This window comes from Phodopus roborovskii, unplaced genomic scaffold (assembly GCF_943737965.1).
Source record: "Phodopus roborovskii unplaced genomic scaffold, PHOROB, whole genome shotgun sequence".
Classification (NCBI taxonomy): Eukaryota; Metazoa; Chordata; class Mammalia; order Rodentia; family Cricetidae; genus Phodopus; species Phodopus roborovskii.
Genome location: NW_026125052.1, coordinates 2744294 through 2763318, shown reverse-complemented (window position 1 = coordinate 2763318; position 19025 = coordinate 2744294). Strand labels below are relative to the sequence as shown.

The 19025-nt window shown below is 38.5% G+C and overlaps 1 protein-coding gene across 1 annotated transcript in view; it reads left to right on the top strand.

Moving 5' to 3' along the window:
* The window catches only part of Brip1 (BRCA1 interacting helicase 1), a 109488-nt gene extending 100617 nt beyond the window's left edge, over positions 1–8871 (top strand). The window contains 4 exon segments of the mRNA XM_051179734.1: positions 381–463; positions 6064–6372; positions 8134–8755; positions 8757–8871. Of these exon segments, the coding sequence (XP_051035691.1) occupies positions 381–463; positions 6064–6372; positions 8134–8755; positions 8757–8871 (1129 nt within the window).
* Positions 8872–19025: the final 10154 nt, after the last annotated feature.

Genomic DNA, 19025 nt, shown 5'->3' with positions numbered 1-19025 from the left:
TTCTTCCTGTTCTGCCTTATGCTATATGATCTATTGTCCTGGAACCTGTAGCTTACTTTAAAATAATGTCAAAGAAGAGTGTCATATGAAATTTAAAAATTTAAACTGTAAAAGTTGAACATTTATTATCTCCATTCCCTCAAAATCCCATCTCAGTGAAGGAGTAAAAACGCCAAACTCCAGAGTGAGAAGAGAAAAAAAGGCAGGCAGAGATGTCATCACGTTTTTAATACTGAAAATCAGTTGAGGGACTAAATGACTTAACAGACTGAATTGATTACAGTAACACAGAGCGGATACACCATTTTCTTAACTATCCCTTTGGAAATCTGGCTTTATTTTCAGTGTTTTATACACATTTTATCTTCCCCCTTTTTTAGGTGTATTCGACACAAAAATGATTGGGGAGCTCTTATTCTGGTGGACGATCGTTTCAACAGCAACCCAAACCGCTATATATCAGGTAAGATTCTCAGTACAGAGTAAGAATTACTAATAGGCTTTGTTTTTCCTTAGTGGTTAAAAAAAAAAAAAAAGCCACATGCAATCTTCCCGTTTGTGTGATATAATTGTGTGTAATGTAGTACTAATTATAATGAATATTGTGTATTAGGTCTGTAGAACTTGTAATCTTTTTGTTTGTTTGTTTGTTTGTTTTTTGAGATAGGGTTTCGTTGTGTAACAGCCTTGACTGTTCTGGAATTCACTTTGTAGACCAGGCTGGCCTCAAACTCACTGAGACTTGCCTGCCTCTGCCTCTGCCTCTGCCTCTGCCTCTGCCTCTGCCTCTGCCTCTGCCTCTGCCTCTGCCTCTGCCTCCTGTGTGCTGCGATGAAAGGCGTGCTCCCAGCAGAATTTGTAATCTTAGTACCTGAAACTTTATATGATTGACCATCTTTCTGCTCTCCCCATAGAGTGGCACCCACTATTTCTCCTTTGAGTCCAGTGACTTCTAGGAGGCATGTAAAGTTGAGTCATGCAGTGTCTGTCCTTCTGGGTCTGTTCTGTTTCACTTAGTACATTATCCTTAAGTTTCATCCATGTTGAAGTGTCCATCAAGCAGGCCTTGCTTATTTTCTATGACTGAATAATACAGTTCGTGCAGGGCATATTTCTCTGTTCACCTCTAATGTGGGCATTTAGATTGTTCCTACTTGTTGGAAACTACAGTGAGCATGGACACTTTATCATATTTAAGAATGAAGTCACTGGATCATATCTAAATTCTAGGCCAGCAGATATTTATGAAGAACAATATTTTGAAGATAGCTCCTTATTTTATTTTTTTTCTTCTATGATTTCTACACAAACCTGGAGCACACTGCACAGCCTGCAGGCAGCTCAAGAGACTGGAGAGTGTCTTTTCCAGGTGCCTCAGTTGGTCTTCGGCCCTTCTCAGCACATTGGCCGGACTCCGCCTCCTCCAGGCAGCTCGGCTGCTCTGAGTACTTTATAGCAGTCCTTGCTGCTTACATATACCTAAGGAAGGAGGAGGCTGGTGTATCTGGTCAGTTTCAGGAATTTGCAGAAGCCCTTTGAGTTGCTCGCTTCTGGAGTGGATGGAATGCTTTACCTCCCTTTGGAACAGTGCTTCTCAACTGTAGTTGGACTTTCTTTGGACCACTAGCTCCCAAATAGTGACAAAGAAATATCTCATTAATTATGAAAGCTTGGCCTTAGCTTAGACTTGTTCCCAAGTAGCTCTTAAAACTTAAATTAACCCATTTATATTAATCTACATGCCGTCATGTGACACATTGCCTCTCCTCAGAACAGCACGTCTGACTTCCCCAGCCTCTTGCTGGCAAATCTGCTTCTCAGAGTCCAGAAATCCTGCCTAGCCTCTCCTGCCTAGTTATTGGCCATTCAGCTCTTTATTAAACCAGAAGGTGCCTTAGGCAGTTGAGGAAGGATAAACACATCTTCACACAGTGTGATAAAATATCCCCCAACAGTCAACCTTCCTAATGTTGAATACAAGTTTCTCATATTATGGGGACCTCCAACCATAAAATTATTTTCATTGTTACTTCATAACTGTAATTTTGCTACTGTTGGAATCATAATGTAAATATCTTTGTTTTCCATTGATCTTAGGTAACCCTGTAAAAGGGTTGTTGGACCCCCACAAAGGGGTCATGACTGCAGGTTGAGAACCACTGCTTTAAAACATACTGCATCTTAATGAGCTTCCATCCAAGATGGAAGGTTTTATCTCTGAGGAAATTGCTGCACAGCACTTGCCACTTTATTAAACATTTATGTGCGCGCGCACGTGTGTGTGTATGTGTGTGTGTGTGTGTGTGTGTGTGTGTGTGTGTGTGTGTGTACACGTGCGCGGGTGCATGTGTGTACAATGTGTGTGAGTGACGCATTCATATGTGAATGTGAGCACACACATGACAAAGGTGCACGTGGTAGAGGTTAGAGTACACCCTTGGATATCTGTCCTCATCCTCTACCTTGTTTGAAACAAGATCTCTGTTGTTATCCCACTGTGTATGCCAGGTTACAGACCAAAGGCTTCAAGGTATTCTCCTATCTCTGCCTCCCATTATCCCCATAGGAGCACTGGGGTTACTCATCTGGCTTTCTCAGGAGTTCAAACTCTGTTTCTCACTGGTACATGGTAGGTGCTTTACCCAATAAGCCATCTCCCCAGCCCAAACATTTACTTTTCAGTCACCAGTGTTTGTGCTAACGTCACAAATTGCCCTTTTAAAATTATGTATCTTCCTACATAGTTTATACTAATTATTATTTTGTATACTTTTAGATTCTGTGCCAAAATTAAAAGTGGTTTATGATGCTTGGATATATAGCCCATTGGTCGAGTACTTCCCTGCTTACATAGGTCCTGGGTTCAATTCTCAGCCCTGGAAAAGGGAAGGGGTGTCATTACTGTTCTTAAATATTTGGTAACTGTCTGTACAATTACTTTATTGGCAAGCTGCACTTTATTGTCTACTATGTACCACTTCCTATAAAGCAGATCTAGCGGTCATGAACGCCCTCAGCCTTTGTAATCTGAGAAAGCCTATCTCTCTTGCATTTTGATAGACAGTTTTGCCAGATATAGCATTCCTAGTTAGTAGTTTGGGGCTTTTCTTTTCAGCACTTTGAATATATCATCTCATTCCTTTGAAGCCTGTAAGAGTGCTCCTCAGAAATCCATTGACAGTCTTTGGACGTTTACTTGCATATGATGAATTGCTTTTCTCTTGCTGCTTTTAAATTTTCTTTTGCTTTGTGCTTAGACAATTTGACTATACCTATTTTTTGTTTTATTTTAATTTATTGCTTTTTTTTTTTTTTTTAAGAGAGAGCATTCTCTACTGTGGCTTTCCAGATACTGGGATTACAAGCATGAAACCATTTTGCATCTCTAAACTGTTTTGTTTTGTTTTGTTTTTTGTTGTTTTGAAACAGTCTTAACTCTACAGCTCTGACTGGCCTAGAACTGCCTTGGGCTGGCCTCAAATTCACAGAGATCCACTCATTTTTTGCTCCTCTAACCATGTAATTACAGATCATCTTAGACTTGGCTAAAGTTTTCTTCTGCCTGATCAGATCTGCGGTCAGGCCCCTCTAGTGAGTGAATGTTTCAGCTCCAGAATTTGGACCTCTTTTTGTCTTTTCATTCTTTATCTCTTTGATGATTAATTCTCATACTGTTTCTCTTATCCCCCCTCCCCTCTCTCCTGCTCTCATCCTTTTCGAAGTTCCTATGATGGGGCTATGTCTTATGTGTCTTTGTAATGTTGTATTGGCCTCTACACACATTTGATAAAAGCCACCTCTAAGAGTTCTTACTACAGCAACTTCACACAGAAGCTGGTAGCCTGTCTGATCTTCTGTATGGCCCAAGTTTCTCTGCATCCCTATGTGGATACCTAGTTAGAGAGCCTTGCAGTTTTTTCTTTGCCCCCTTTTCTCCCTAGATATCAGAACCCATTGTATACTTGTCTGTCTCTTGAGTTGTGAGTCCTCTTAAGCAACAGCATGCTCCCCATCCAGCTCTTTTGCTCTCAGCAGTCTCTAGGCATGGATAATATGCCATATGATGTGAGTGCTCCCTAATGACTAAGACAGTCCTGTCCTAGGCGCTTCACTAAAGCTGGCATGCATTACACACTAGTCTTCTCTTTGCTGAAACTGCTGAGCTGGATGGAGCAGCCTCAGTGTCCTGTACTGTAGCTCTGCAGTAGCAGCCAGCACTTACCACAGAGAAGACAGAGCAAATGCTTCAGGACTTTGTGCCCACTCTCCAGTCTCTTTTCCAGAGACTTCTCTCCTGGTCTTGTGGCACTATCCCGAGACAGGAACTCTGGTGAGAAGGTTCCACACATTTTCCTGCCTGCTTTGATACAATTGGTTTTGCTCTAGCCTAGGTACCAGAACTTTTTAACTTGTCTCTGGATTTCTCATAAAGGGGTTTGGCCCATGAATTATTGGATCCATGTTTCTATAGGAGAAACATGGGATCTGGGGTTTCCTGTTCTGCCATCATAAACTTTTTGTATTTTATGACGTGTGTGTGTGTGTGTGTGTGTGTGTGTGTGTGTGTGTGTGTGTACACATGGGGGATACAAATACATGTGTGTACATATGCATGAATGTCAACCTCAGGTATGGTTCCTCAAGAGCCATCAGCTTGTTTTCTGTGGGGTGCACTGCTTAGGCTAGGCTGGCGGACCACAAGTCCCAGGGATCTGCCTGTTTGACCCTCTCAGCACTGGGATTACAAGTGTGTACCACTACTCCCAGCTTTTTTATGTGAGTTCTGAGGACCAAATTCAAGTCTCCGTATTTGTCAAGAAGTGCTGTATTGACTAAGCCATCTCTTCAGACCTCTGTAGCTTCATTTTTAAAAATGAAGAATTAAAATGCAAATTTGAATCATGAAATCAAACATGAACAATTCCCACTAACTGGAAAGCTAGTCTTTGAGTTCTCATTTGTTTATGAAAATTCTTTATGAGTGAGAAATTTTTTAATCATCAACTATTAAATCAGTTATTTTCAGTTTTATAGAATTGGTTCATAATTTAATATTGTAGCAATATTTTGTTTACCATTGCCAAAGGTTTCTTCTCAAAAATTAATTTTTCAAAAAATACTGGGTTTTTTTTCACTTATATAAGTACATCTCTTTTGGCTCCTTGACTGATTTTCAGGGTTTGTTATTATATCTGTTTGCTTGTTTCTTTAAATATATTATGTTTCCATTCTTCTGAGTTTTATTTAAAGGGCTAGGGAGATGGCTCAGTTGGTAAGTGCTTGTCATGCAAACGTTAGGATCAGAGTTCACATTTCCAGCACCCACATAAAAGCCAGGCACAGGGAGCACTTTTAGAAGCGAGGTAGGCAGATTGCTGAGCTTACTGGAGTTTGCTGGCCAGGTAGCTTATAGTTCAGGGAGAGAGCCTGTCTCAAAAAATAGAGAATAATGAAGGACGATGCCTAACTTCAATCTCCAGCGTTCATACATAGGCATATATGTAGGTGTGCACATACATATACAATATAAACAAATAAAGTTCATGTTAGTTAAAGCAAATATTTTCCAAAAGGAAATAAAGGGCCAGTGGGCAGAAAGATAAGTAGATGGTCATTTAACAGGCATTACAGGACTATAGTTTCATTCAACAGTGACAGTCTACTCAGTCAATTCTAGAAATGTGCGTCAATTCTAGAAATGTGCGTGCTGTCAAGGTTTAAAACAGAGTATATTGCTCTGAGGTTTTTTCCTTTTTTTTTTTTTTTTTTTTTTTTTTGTTGTTGTTGTCTAAACAAAGCAGCACCTCTGATCAAGCAGTAACTAAAAGCAAAAATAATAAGTACTAGTGTTTAGTCAGCAGATGGAGCTCAGACCCTGCCAAGTGTTCATAGTTCATATACATGCAAATATATATATATATAGATATATATAAAGATTGAAAACCATTCCATATGTTCAAATGCAAACTAGATTGTTTCACTAGAAACAGTAAAGTGCATCTTAATGCATAAATATTTGGTAACTAAGTAACCGGTTTCTCGCTTGGATCCACTGTATTTTAGGACTTTCTAAATGGGTGAGGCAGCAGATTCAGCACCACTCAACCTTTGCAAGTGCCCTGGAGTCCCTGACTGAGTTTTCTAAAAGACACCAGAAAGTTACTAATAGATCCAAAAAGGACAAGGAGTCTACTCTGGAAATGGCCTGTTTGGAGGATAGCACTCTTACAGATGTGTCAAAAGCAAGTCATCTACCACCAGGAAACTCTAAGGAAGACGACGCAAAACTGTGTGTTCAGCAGCTGCAGTGTCCCCAAGTGGCTGCAAAAAACCCGTCGGTACGGAGTCACAGCATCTCCAAAAGAAAAAAAAGTATGTTGAATTCTGCCCATTTACAGTCTCATTACATAATAGGGGAATGATAGTGATTTGGATACAGGTTAATTTCCTGGTATATGTTGGTTTATAACATGACGTGTTCCTAAGATAATACAGCATGTTTGAATGGGGACAAGCTTTTGCTTGGATACCAAAGTGTATTTTCTGGTTTCCCATTAGCTTTGCCACTTACCTAACATTGTAATTGTGAATGAACTACTTGACCTTTTTAAGTTATAACAGAAAAAGTGAATAACTTGCCTACCTATCCCACTAAGGTGTGTTGTAAAACTCAAATAATAAATATAGCATTGTAAAGTACTGTAGAAATGGTAGACATTATTTTAAAGGCTTTATAAAAACAATGAGCTAAATTGGGTATCGTGGCACATAACATGTAACCCCATAATCCCAGCATGCTGGAAGCAGAGGTAAGAGAATCAGGAATTCCAAGCCAGGACTGGTGAGATGGCTCAGCAGGTAAAGGTACTTGCTGTCACATGTGACGACCTACATTTGATCCCTAGAATCTGGAAAGAATGAACCTACTCTTGCAAGCTGTTCTATGAGCTCCATATGCATGCTTGGTATGCCTGTCCCCCACCACCATACACACAATAAATAAAGTATCAAAGTTAGACAGAAATAGGAGTAAAAGTAACACAGAATTTTTAAATTAAAAAAAAAGAAAGAAAAAAACTCAAGGCCAGTCAGCCTTAGCTGTAGCAAGCCTCTGTAATTGGAAGGTTCCACTTAAGACCGCTCCTTATTTGAACCTGAGATGTGAGTCATTTATTAAATGATAAATAATAATAATAATAATGTTTTTAACATGGACTCTATCAGGGATTGAACCCTGGCCATCCTGTTGGCTTGTTTTATGTTTGAAGTTTAATGCAACTAGGACATACTCATTTGTTTACATAATCCAAAAACAACTAAGTTGAGTAACTGTATTTTCATCCTAGAATAGCCTACTTGAATAGTTGAAGCAGTCATAATATGAACCACAAAACTTAAAATATTTGCCATCTGGCCTGTAACAAGAAAAAATAAATAAAAAGAAAGAAAGAAAAACAGATTCTGGTGATTGGGTATAATGATCAATGTAGCTTAATATACCAGTTTTCAAGTGTTTTGAGCTTTGTGCTTTAAATAAATGTCAGGATGACTTCAGGGCTGTTACAGCGGCAACCCGGAACCCCAGGATCCAGTTCTGGTCTTGTGTGCTGACCAGTTTTATAATTTGAGAAATAGCTTACATAGCCTTGCAGCCACCAGCGTCCTTGCTTTTTAAATAAGAGGGCCAGTCTTTTCCCTGGTTTCTAACTAGTGGATTTTTGAAGCAACTTTCTCCTTTTTCTTTCCCTCTCCAGTGCTGGAGTCTTGCACATGCTGGGCCAGTGCTCTGCGCTGCTCCCCAGACAGTGGCCTGTTCTCTCTCTGCTTGATCACTTCTTCCTCTTTACCCACCCTCTTGTGCAGCGTTGTGTCTCCGTGATGTTCATAGGATCGCTTTCACACAGCATTATAACTCAGGCTGGAAAGTACTGGAGAGCCACTGCTTCCTTAGAGTCTGCACGCTCTCCCTTAAATTCTAAGATGAAAGTTCAGTGTTGCTGGTGGTAGGTGCTGACTGTGTATTTTATACTGCTGTTAAAGTATTTCTAATTTAAAAGCAAACCATTTTACCATAACAGGTGTTGTTACCATGGAGTACAGTATCAACACTAATTTAAGTTTTTGTTTTCTTAGGTGATCCAGTACTAAGAGAAGAGTCTGTTCAAACAATGAAAACAGAGAAAAATGTCATTTCCAGATCCTCAAGCCCAACTTTTGGGAAGCAAACAGAGCCAGTCAACTGGCCTATCTTCAAGTCCCTGAGACAGCACTTCACTAGGAAAGAAAAGAATCAGACACCTGTGCTTGGGTCGTCAGAGAACAACTCCTCTGGCTCTTCTGCCTTCAAAACAGAAAAAACAGAAGCTAACGCTCCTTCGTCACTCACAGGTAAATGTGTGTCCTCAAATGAAACAGCAAATGCACCATTCACACCTTGCCCTCAGTCAAAAATCTCAAATTCTTCGACGAAGGTTGACGTTACTCCTGCTAAGAACCATTCCAAACAGTTGTTCTGCTCTGAGAAAGACCTGCACCCGGGTAGTGAGTTGTCTCCAGTAAGTGAGGAGGCCAGGCGTTCCAGTTCAAATGCAGCTATTGACACAGAAGCAGACGACTCCCCATGTCTCACACCTGAACTCTTTGATCCTGTTGATACTGATGAAGAAAACAACGAACCAGCTGAAACCAATAGATCCAGTAATAATTCAGACTGTTTCTCATCTGAAGACCTCTTTGAAAATGTACTAGATTCGGCCAGAAATGAAAGTTGAAGGTTTCACAGACACAAAGTTGAACAGAGTCATGCCGGTGGAAGAGAACAAAGCTGACGACTTGTATAAGCGAATTAGAGCTGTGGAAACTCATGCATAGACATGAGGACCTATGAGCAGTAGTGGGAGGGGGTCCCTGATGTTAGGTAAAGCTATCAGGATTTTGTTAAGCCTCTATACATTGGTAAATATTGTTTAATTTCTAAGATATATTTTCATTTTTAACTCATTGTCTCTGATTTGTCTATTTTTATGTTCAGAAATGCAAGTTTTATTCTAGAGTTTTAATTAAGTAATCCATACAAAGTACTTTCCTCCAATATTTATTTTCCTAGGGCACTTCCAGTTTCATACAACTACTCATATTTTAAGGTTCACTTAATGTGACTTCATACTCATATACAAAGATTAATCTCAGTTGAATCTACCCACACTGCAGCCATATTATACTTGTATATTTTAATTCAAATTTATAGATGTTTTTAGAAATCATAGTTTATCTCTAAAAGCCTGATGTTTCTTTAAACTGCCTTAGATTGGGCATAGTGCACACAGCTGCTTTCCTGGCATGTGGGAGACTCAGGCTTTGGGTTTCAAAGTCAAAAGAAAAAAAATTGTTTAGAAATAGTTTATTACAAAGAAAAAGGAAAGAGTACTCATATTTCTTTGAAATTGGGAGGTTTTTTTATTTTCTAAAACTAAAATACCAAAACCAAATTACATGCAGTTATAGAATGCCATTTGAAATATTCAAAATTTCAATTCTAATTTTTTACCTTCACTGTCATCATAGAAAGTGATGTGCCTCAACCTCTGGCCTCTACACACATATACACAGATCACAACATGTACATGTGTACACACACTCATGTACACATACACATGAACACACATACAGAAATAATACACGGGTCCTGGCCGTGACAAAAATGTGATACATTCCGGTATAAAGTTTTAATTCTGTAACTATTAAGATGGAAAATGTGGTATGTAAATTTAATAAATAAGCAGGTGTTACATATCCATATACACATAAAATAGTCTCTGAACTATGTTCCCTAAAGAACAGAAATCTACTGGGAATTTTAAGTGTGTGCAAGTTTTAGAGAGTGAAACTATATATCTAATAAGAAATGTTTATAAAAGATGGTCACCTATGGCATTCCAAAATTATATCACTGAGTGGATGTTTAGACTTTTTGTGGTGATTTCAATTGAGAGAGTGTAGTGTGTGTATGGGTAGCTGGAGATCAAGCCTAGGGCCTCGCATGCTAATCCGGTGTTCTAGCATTGAGCTGTGTCCAGTCTGAACTGAAATTTTATAAGCTGTTCAACTACTCTTCATGGTTTATTATCAAGTCAAATTCCCAATCTTTATATTTTTATGTTCTTTTAAGTAAGTGAATTATCATGTATGTATGTATTTGCTTTCATTTTGATAGCATTTAGGTTTGGTACATGAAATTTGAATTGACAGCTTACCAAGTAAGGAATTTATCTGTGCATTTAGACCGTGATTTCTACATTGTTTTGAAAGAAGTCATTTCTCCTGTTGTGGATCTTAAATCATAGATAGGGGTAGTAGTTGAGTCCTAGAAAGAATGCGTGGTAGAAGATGGAAACATGGCCTCCATTCCTGGCTAGGCCTCAGACTTGACATCATGCCCTCCATGGAATTAGTCTCATTTATAAAATACGGACTTTAATACTATAAAGGCTTGCAAATCCCTTTAAGCAATTTAAAAGAATATCTGTTGGTATTTTACTCTGCGTCAGTTTTTGTTCCAAAATACTTAAAATGAAGCATACAATTGTATAGAAAAGGTGAGGTGACCTACTTATCTACACTCTGGGAACATAGATACATGTATAGTATCTTAGAGTCAGTTTCTGGGAACATATATATGTGTATAATGACTTAGGAAGCGAGGTATTTATTTCAACTGATACCGTTTAAACATCTTTGATATTTTTGGAGCCCTTCTTTTTCTGTTTTTGTTGTTGTTTGGTTTTTTATTTTTGAGACAGGATTTCATGTGTTCCATTTCAGCCTTGAACTCTCAGACCTCCTGTCTCCATCTCCCAAGCTCTGTGTTTTCAGTGTACTGTATCACACTCAGTTAAACTACATGAAAAACATCAAACAAATCATTTTATAGTTAGGTGCCCAACTTAATCACAAATACCATCCCTTTCCCTACATGATTTTTTTCAAAAATCTTATAATCTCTGTACATTACTAAGTAGTTTTCAGAGATGTTCCACAAGTTCTCAGCATTTCAAAAAGATGTTTAAAATTTTTATACAAGGATAACATTGTAATAGATCAGAGGGTCTCCTCAGATCATCATTCTGAACAAGATGATCATCCCAAAAGTAAGCTCTTGGCCTTTTGGGAGTAGGAAATAGACCATTTTGAAACAGAAAGTCATGTAAAAGAGAGACAGATAGCAAGTGACAGTCATTAGTAAGGTCACTGTGCCTCTGCAGTACCCCCTGGCTTCTGTGCTGTCTTTCCTGACTATGAACAAATCAACTGGCAGCAATAACTGGTAAAGACTCCAAGAAAAAATTCTTTGGCTGGTTTGTTTTTCAGACTTTTTAAAATATGTAGTAGAAATTATCAAGCAATTTGTCTTAAATGTTTAGTATACTTGAAGTAATTATTTAACATTGGATTTGTTCAAGGGTTAAAGATAAATACAGCGTATAGGCCATGCACCATGAACTCATCTAGTTGGAGAATGGCCATTGTTCATGAAAGAGAGGTACATGGTAGGGAGTAGATTCTATTCATGACTCAATCACTGAATTTTAGACGAACCACTTAAAGCTTTCTCAAATTGTGGAGGAAATTAATGAGAACTCTTAACTATTTTCCTACTGTGCATTTTATTATTAATATGGTTTTGAAATTGGGTACTGTTTCTGAGTTTCCATAAAGCTTTATTTCTCTTGTGATCTTTCTATTCAATACATTATTTAAAAGGAGTCATATCTACATTTTTCTAAAATAGGACTTTGCCATGTTTTCTACTTAACAATAAAATGCACTCTTCTTTTAGAAGAGCTTATAAATGTTTCTGTGCAGTTTACCTGTTGTGACATCACTTAAAGGACTGTCTGTTGTAGCCATTGGGAGCTAATGGTATTATTTTTATACTGGAATCCCACACAATTCCCTCACCTCTCTTTGCTTTCTCAGTGAGCTACACAGAAATTTGATTTTTTTTTTTATTAATTTTTGGTAACCTTGTCTATCTGCATAGGTAAAGGCAGTGATCTTTTTTGTAAAGAAATATTTTTAATGAAATATATTGTAATGTTTAAAAATGTAAGGCTATATCAGATAATGCATGTATAAGGAAGCTAAAGCCTTCTTGTGAAATACCCATCCTATAAAACAATAAAGAATATCACAGGGAAGGGGCATTTGGAACAGAAATGACCAGTGCTATAATCACTAGGCGTAAGTGATTTTCATGGGGTTTTGTTTTGTTTCTTATAAGAGTTGTTTAGTAAGTTTCTGATGGGACCATTAGTGGCCTGGCTTCCTATGTCTCACTTGCATATAATGGCCATGGGATCTGAGGCATTGGGCCACCTTATTGGAAAGGCCACCTTTTACCTCAGTGCTCTTGGCCCAGATCTAAAATAACCCATCTTATACCAAATTCTACTCTAATAAACAAGCTTCATTGCACTAAAAGGGAAAATTACAGTAAATTGTTTGTTCCAGAAATGAATCTTTGAAAATCTAATAGTAAATACTAAGAGACTATTTTAATAATTAATTATTTTAGCACATTTCTTTATTTATTGAGACAAAATATTACTAAATTTTTGGATTGGGCTTGAACACAGGGTTTTCCTGCCTCAGCCTCCCAAGAGCTAAGATCGCAGGTATGCACAGTTTTCAGAGCTGGGTGTGTAGCTCCATGGTAGAGTTCATGCTGAGTATGTGTGAAGCCCTAGGTTCCATCCTCAGCACCCAAAGCATAGTAAAAGTTATGCGTAAATGCGTGGATACTGGAACTGGAACTTGAATCCTCTGGAAGAGCAGTCAGTGCTTTTAGACACTGAGCCATCTCTCCAGCCTAAGATTTTATTAATTACTATCCCCAATGTTTTTGTTCTCCCTAATGTTGTATTTGCTGACTTCTACTGTTTTGTAGTTTTGGACAGTCTCATGCATCTCAGGCTGACTTTACTCCTGAGCTCCTCTTTGTAGCAAATGCAGGGGTGATAGGCATGTATCACCACACCAGCTCTAGTGGAAGACTCGAGTAATAATATATTTCTTGCCTCTCACTTGTACTTACTTTATTTGACAGAAATCTGGACTCTTAACTTTTCTTTTTCCAAATTCTTACCCTAAATTTAATTCTCTTACTCTTTCTTTAAACATATTACTAAAACTTTATCTCTTTAATGTGGGCCATAGTTTTCTTTATAATAAAAATGTAACTTTATAAATCAACTTTATCTACAAAAGGATGTTTCTGCACTTTTGTTTGAGATAAGCAGCATTAGTCTGATGTAGTTGGATTCTAAACTATGAATTGGATTTCAACTAATTGATTAGTTACAAACCAGCCTGTTTGTAAAAACTTTGCATCCCTATTACAGCCCTGCAACAAAATTAATTCTCCTGTTTACATCCAAAGAAAATATTCACTATATATTGTAGTTTATATATGATAGTGCAATATATATATTGTAATTTATATATGATAGTGCAATTCATTATTTCATTGTGTGGCATACAATTAATTGTCCTATGCATTGTGACTCTTCTCCTAATGAATAGCTTTCCATATGGCTGCCATTTATTTATCCATCCATTCATTCATCTAACATACTTTGAGAATCTACTTTGCATCTAGAGCTGTGCTACACCCAGAATATCAAAGATACATTAAAAAAAAAAAAAAAGTTATCATCTCCACCTGGAAGTTCTCATAGAAGTAGACATGATGAAAGTTGTGATGAGAACAAGGCACTCAGACTATTTTGTTGAGTGTGGGCATATATCAGGATATATGTACTAAGATTATTCTAGGTCTGTAAACCATTTGTTTAACATAGGAAACATCTTAACAGATTTTTTTTATTACCTAGTTACATGTTTATTGTGTGTGTGTGTGTGTGTGTGTGTGTGTGTGTGTGTGTGATGTTGGGAGTGCAGTGGTTCAAGAACAACTTGCATGAGTTAGCTCTAGCCCTCCATCGTGTGGGTCCTGGGGATCAAACTAGGATTGTCAGGCTTGACAAGTACTCTTACCTACTGAGCCATCTCATCAGCCCCTAATTTCCTGTAATTTTTAAGCTGAATATAGTTTTGCAATACTGCTTACAGTCTTGCAATATATTCTTGGATCCAATCAAGATACACTGTTTTCTCTGATTCTGTCTTCAGGTCTTGTAGCCCCCTCTGACTGGAGTTTCTCACTTACCTAATGGGAACAAAGCAGGAGAATAGGAGATCTAAAGCGCCTCCCTGTAGAAATGCTGATATACTGAGCTTTCACAACACTGCTTGTTTGGTTATCACAATAGCCTGCCAGAGTCAGTAACACAGGTGATATTTTATTATATTGAATTTGAGGTAACCAGAGTCCAGAGAGACTTAATGCTTAGACCACAGTCATATCCACAGCAACACACCACATTGTTTTTTAATGTAGTTTACCTCATAATGACTTTCTCAAGACACTATTAGGCTAAAGTACAGTTGCAGATAACCAAAAAGTGGATGAATTTATATACTAATAATAAAAACTTTCAGTCACATTCTTTGTAATGGCATATAGCCATGATTTATTATGACAAGCATTGCATATTGTTAATAATAAATTTTAGTGATAATTTGCCTGCTTACTGTTCCCACAGGAACAAAGGTGCCTGCTTATATTGCTAACCACTCAGGAGCCGGAGGCAAAAGAAGCCACTTGAACCTTGGGGTTCAAGGCCAGCCTGTCTTAAAACAAGCAAGAACCATACATGCAGTCAGCACTACTTTTAAAGAAGACATGGTTATTTCTGTGACACCTTTTCTAAGTCTTATTTAAACCTTATTTAAAAATACTTTTAAAGCTTTGTCTGAAATTTGGGACTGATAAAAATTCGAAATGTCCCTGAGTGGTAAACTATTTAACAAAATCCATTTGTCATAACCTAAGTGAGTCAGTACAGAGCAGAAGGGAATGTGTGTTATCTACAGTGGGGCTGTTCAAACTCTTCAAAATGGTGTTGGCAGCTTCCTGGCCTTTCCTGAAGAGTGGCGGTAAATCAATGGCTAAATTGCTTATGGTTTTCTAGACTTTAAGTGAATACATCACCAAATCACTTTAATGAGACTTCTAAACTGAGAAGCAATATTGACGTTATTTTTAAAAATTGCTGGGTTTTGAGCACTGGTAGCTCTTGCAGAAGACCTGGGTTAATTCCCAGCACTCCCATAGCAACTCACAACCATGTGTAACTCCAGTTCCAAGGTATCCAGTACCCTCTTCTGGCCTTTGTGGATACCAGGTATGCACATGGTACACAGACACAGTGCAGGCAAAATGTCTATATATGTAAAAATAAATCTTTAAAACAGAAAAAAAGGTTCACTGTCTTAAGAATTTCAAATTAACAACCAAAACAGAATCTCAAAGTCAGTTTATACAAAACAAAGAAATGTACAAATATATCATGTTGGGATAGACAAGCATCCATCCATCTGTTTCTGATAATGACTGCAAAGAAAATGCTCCAAAAGCATGCACATCCACTCCTGAGTTAGCAGGCTCAACCTGGGCTGAGGATGAGCATTAACTCATGGAGACAGCTCACAGAAAATGGAGGAATTCTAACAGCTGTTCTGAAAAAACAATGGCTGGTGATTATAGACAAATGACCTCATCCTCTCTGTGTGGACTTCTCACATCGCCTACTGCCCTTTTGCAATTTTCCAACCGATTTCTAGAATGCTCATCATGTTCCTTTCTGTCCTGCTAATACCTGTTTCTAATGTTGGCTAGAAGTGATTAAGAGATGCAATGTGATTTACTCCAGGCCCTGTATGTTCCCTGAAATACAAGGCTACATTCCATGCATGTCTAGTGGCTATTATGTCCCAGTTTTCAAAACTCAGTGAATCCATTTAAACAAACATAACAAGCTCTATGGTAATATCTACCATTCGACACTTTATATGAAAGACTCAGCTAAAACATGAAATTTCCCCTGCTGCCTTCCTCTCCAAAGTGACCCATTCATGACAGATTTCAGTGTTTACTTTGGTTACAAATGCCTGCAAAAACATATGGTCAGATCATATGGTTCTAATCATTTTCCCTTTAGTACTTTGCAGCTTTGCCCAATTTCAATGTTTTTTCTGGAATTGAAAATTCTTTCTTGTGGTAATGTACTCATTTATCAAAAAATGAATATGTGGTTGTAAGGAATTTTTGGTTTATTGCAATATGGAAGATTGTAAGAAGTTTTTTTTTTCTGAGACCTAGAACTTTACACGGTTTCGTAGTTACATTATCACACAAATCCACCCCATGTTCCATGTACCCTTGCGCTTGAAGTGAAGGCCATGTTGTTACTTTTCTCTGGCTCTCCAAGGTCTCCTTCAATTCTGAACTGCCACTCCTCTTTTCAGTCAATACGTGGATGACTTCCAAACATAAAGGTAATTCCATCTTAAAGAAATGGAGGGCATGGGAGGTGAGTATGAATAAAGGAGGTTGTCCCTTCCCTGCCATGAGCGCTATCATTCCACTCGGATGGCTCAGTCATTTAGTGTCTGTGTGTCACATCCCCATGAAAACTTGTCACTAGGGCTAGAGAGGTAACAATGCTTGAAAGCGGCTCTACCAGACAACCTAAATTTGGTTCCCAGTGTTTCACAACTGCCTATAAATCTACCGCTAGGGAAGCCGGGCATGGTGACACATGCAGAGGCAGGTAGATCTCTCTGAGTTCAAGGCCAGCCTGGTGTACATTGTGAATTCCAGAACAGGCAGAGCTACATGGTGAGACTCTGTTGTGGGTTTGGGGGAGGGGATCTACTTCCAGGACTCTTCTGGCACGTGCACTCACATACACACATCCCTACACAGACACAAACAACTATACAGAAATAATATTTTTTTATTAAAGTTAGCACGAGTAGGGCATGTCTTTAGTCGTAGCACTCTTGAGGTTAAGGTAGGAGGGTCACAAGTTGAATAGTTTGGGTTACAAAGAAGTCTCTGTGTCAACAAAACAGATTGTAATTATGCAAATAAAAAAGTGTTGGGGGGAGGAAGAGCGCTGAGATGGCTCAGTGGATAAAATAGTTGTTTTACAAGCATGAGGACCTGAGTTCGTTTTCCAGAACACAGTTAAATATTGCCAGGTGTGGTGATGTGCTTGTTGTAGTCCCAGTACTGTGGAGGCAGAGGCAGACAGGTCTCTGAGGTTTACTAGCAAGCTAGTCTACTCTACTTAGCAAGTTTGGGAGTTTAAGAGAGCCTGTCTCAAAGCAAGCAAACAATCAACAACAAAAAAGACACAAGGCGGGTGGCACCTGAGGAACACCCCGAGATGATCTCTGGCTTCCACACCTATACCCACCCACGTATGTAAACGACCACCTGTACACATGCACAAGCACACATAGAGAAGGTGGTCATTGTGCATTTGAAACCTGAGTCATTTGGTTGACTGCTCAGTTGAAGAATATGCAGAAACTTCTTGTGGGGAAGCCAGATGCCCAACAGTGATCCTCGTTACTGTTAGGTGAGTATCAAAGAGGAACTGATGCTCCTACAGATGTGTACCCAGGCGGATGCTTCAGCAAAGGTACTTAGCTGTTTCTAAATTTGGAGGAAATAATTGTATTTTTAAAGTTTCTTTTAAAATAACCTCCTACATGACTTATTTCTGGGATCTGTTATTTCTATTACAGCCTCCATCATGGGAAACATTGCTTCCTCATTTTAATATGCTAAAGTTCTGATTAAGAACTGATGTCTGTGTGTGTGTGTGTGTGTGTGTGTGTGTGTGTGTGTGTGTGTGTGTATCCCTGTGTCTGAGTACTGGCTATGCACATGCCATGGTGGGTGTGACTGTCAGGACAACCTCAGGTGTCAACCCTCACCTTCCACCTTGCTTGAGACAGGGTCTTTTTGTTGTTTGCTGATGCACAAGCCAGGCATGCTGGCCCATGAGCTTCGGGGTGTTCTCATGACACTGCCTCCTGCCTCACTATAGAAACACTAGGATTACAGGGCTGTACTGCCACACCTTTCCGTGGGCTCTGGGGATTCAAACTGCCATCCTCACATTTGCACAGCCAGCACTTTACCCACTGAGTCACGTTTCCAGCCCCTAAAATAAATCATTGAAAGATTCCATTTCATATTTAAGCAATATGCACAAATTTTCTCATTTTAGGATGTGGTGACTTTAGGAGAATTTTATTTGAAAACAAAGATTTCTTTTCTCTTGAAAACAAAACAAAAAACTCTTTATTTTTTTTTTTTTTTTTTTTTCTGGAAAACAGAACCCAGGGCCTTGCACTTGCTAGGCAAGTGCTCTATCACTGAGCTAAATCCCCAGCCCCAAAACCCTAACTCCTAAATCAAAGGGGCTTGAGCATGAATTTCAACTTTGTCCATTTTAAACCCAGACTAATAGTTTGTAACTGTAATTTTTGTGACCTGAAACAGTCTCTTCATTCATAAAGTGAGACCAAATACTTCATTAGAATGATTGTGGGAATAAAACTTATACAATAGGCATTTTAAAAAGATTTATTTGTATATTTATTATGTATGCATGTATGCCTGCAAGCCAGAAGAGAGTATCCTCAGATCCTACTATGGATGGTTGTGAACCACCATGTGGATGCTGGGAATTGAACTTAGAACCTCTGGAAGAGCAGACAGTGCTCTTAAACTCTGAGCCCTTTCTCCAGCCCCTACAATAGGCATTTTTAAAAACCTGTCTGTAGTCTTTTGTACTATGTTAAACTATAAATTTCTTACAGCTTTTCACCAAAAATATATTAAGCTACTGCTTTTCAAAAAAAATAAAAATACAGTCTTGCCATCCAATCCACTTTCTATTGGACAAGGGAAATTGAGTTGTTGAATCTATTTTGAAAAGTTTTTAAAATATTTTCTAGGTATGGAGACAGGTTTATCTTTCTGTGACATCTGGAATAGCCACTTACAGTGTAGAAATTGCATCAACCAGCTTGTATTCCTGTAT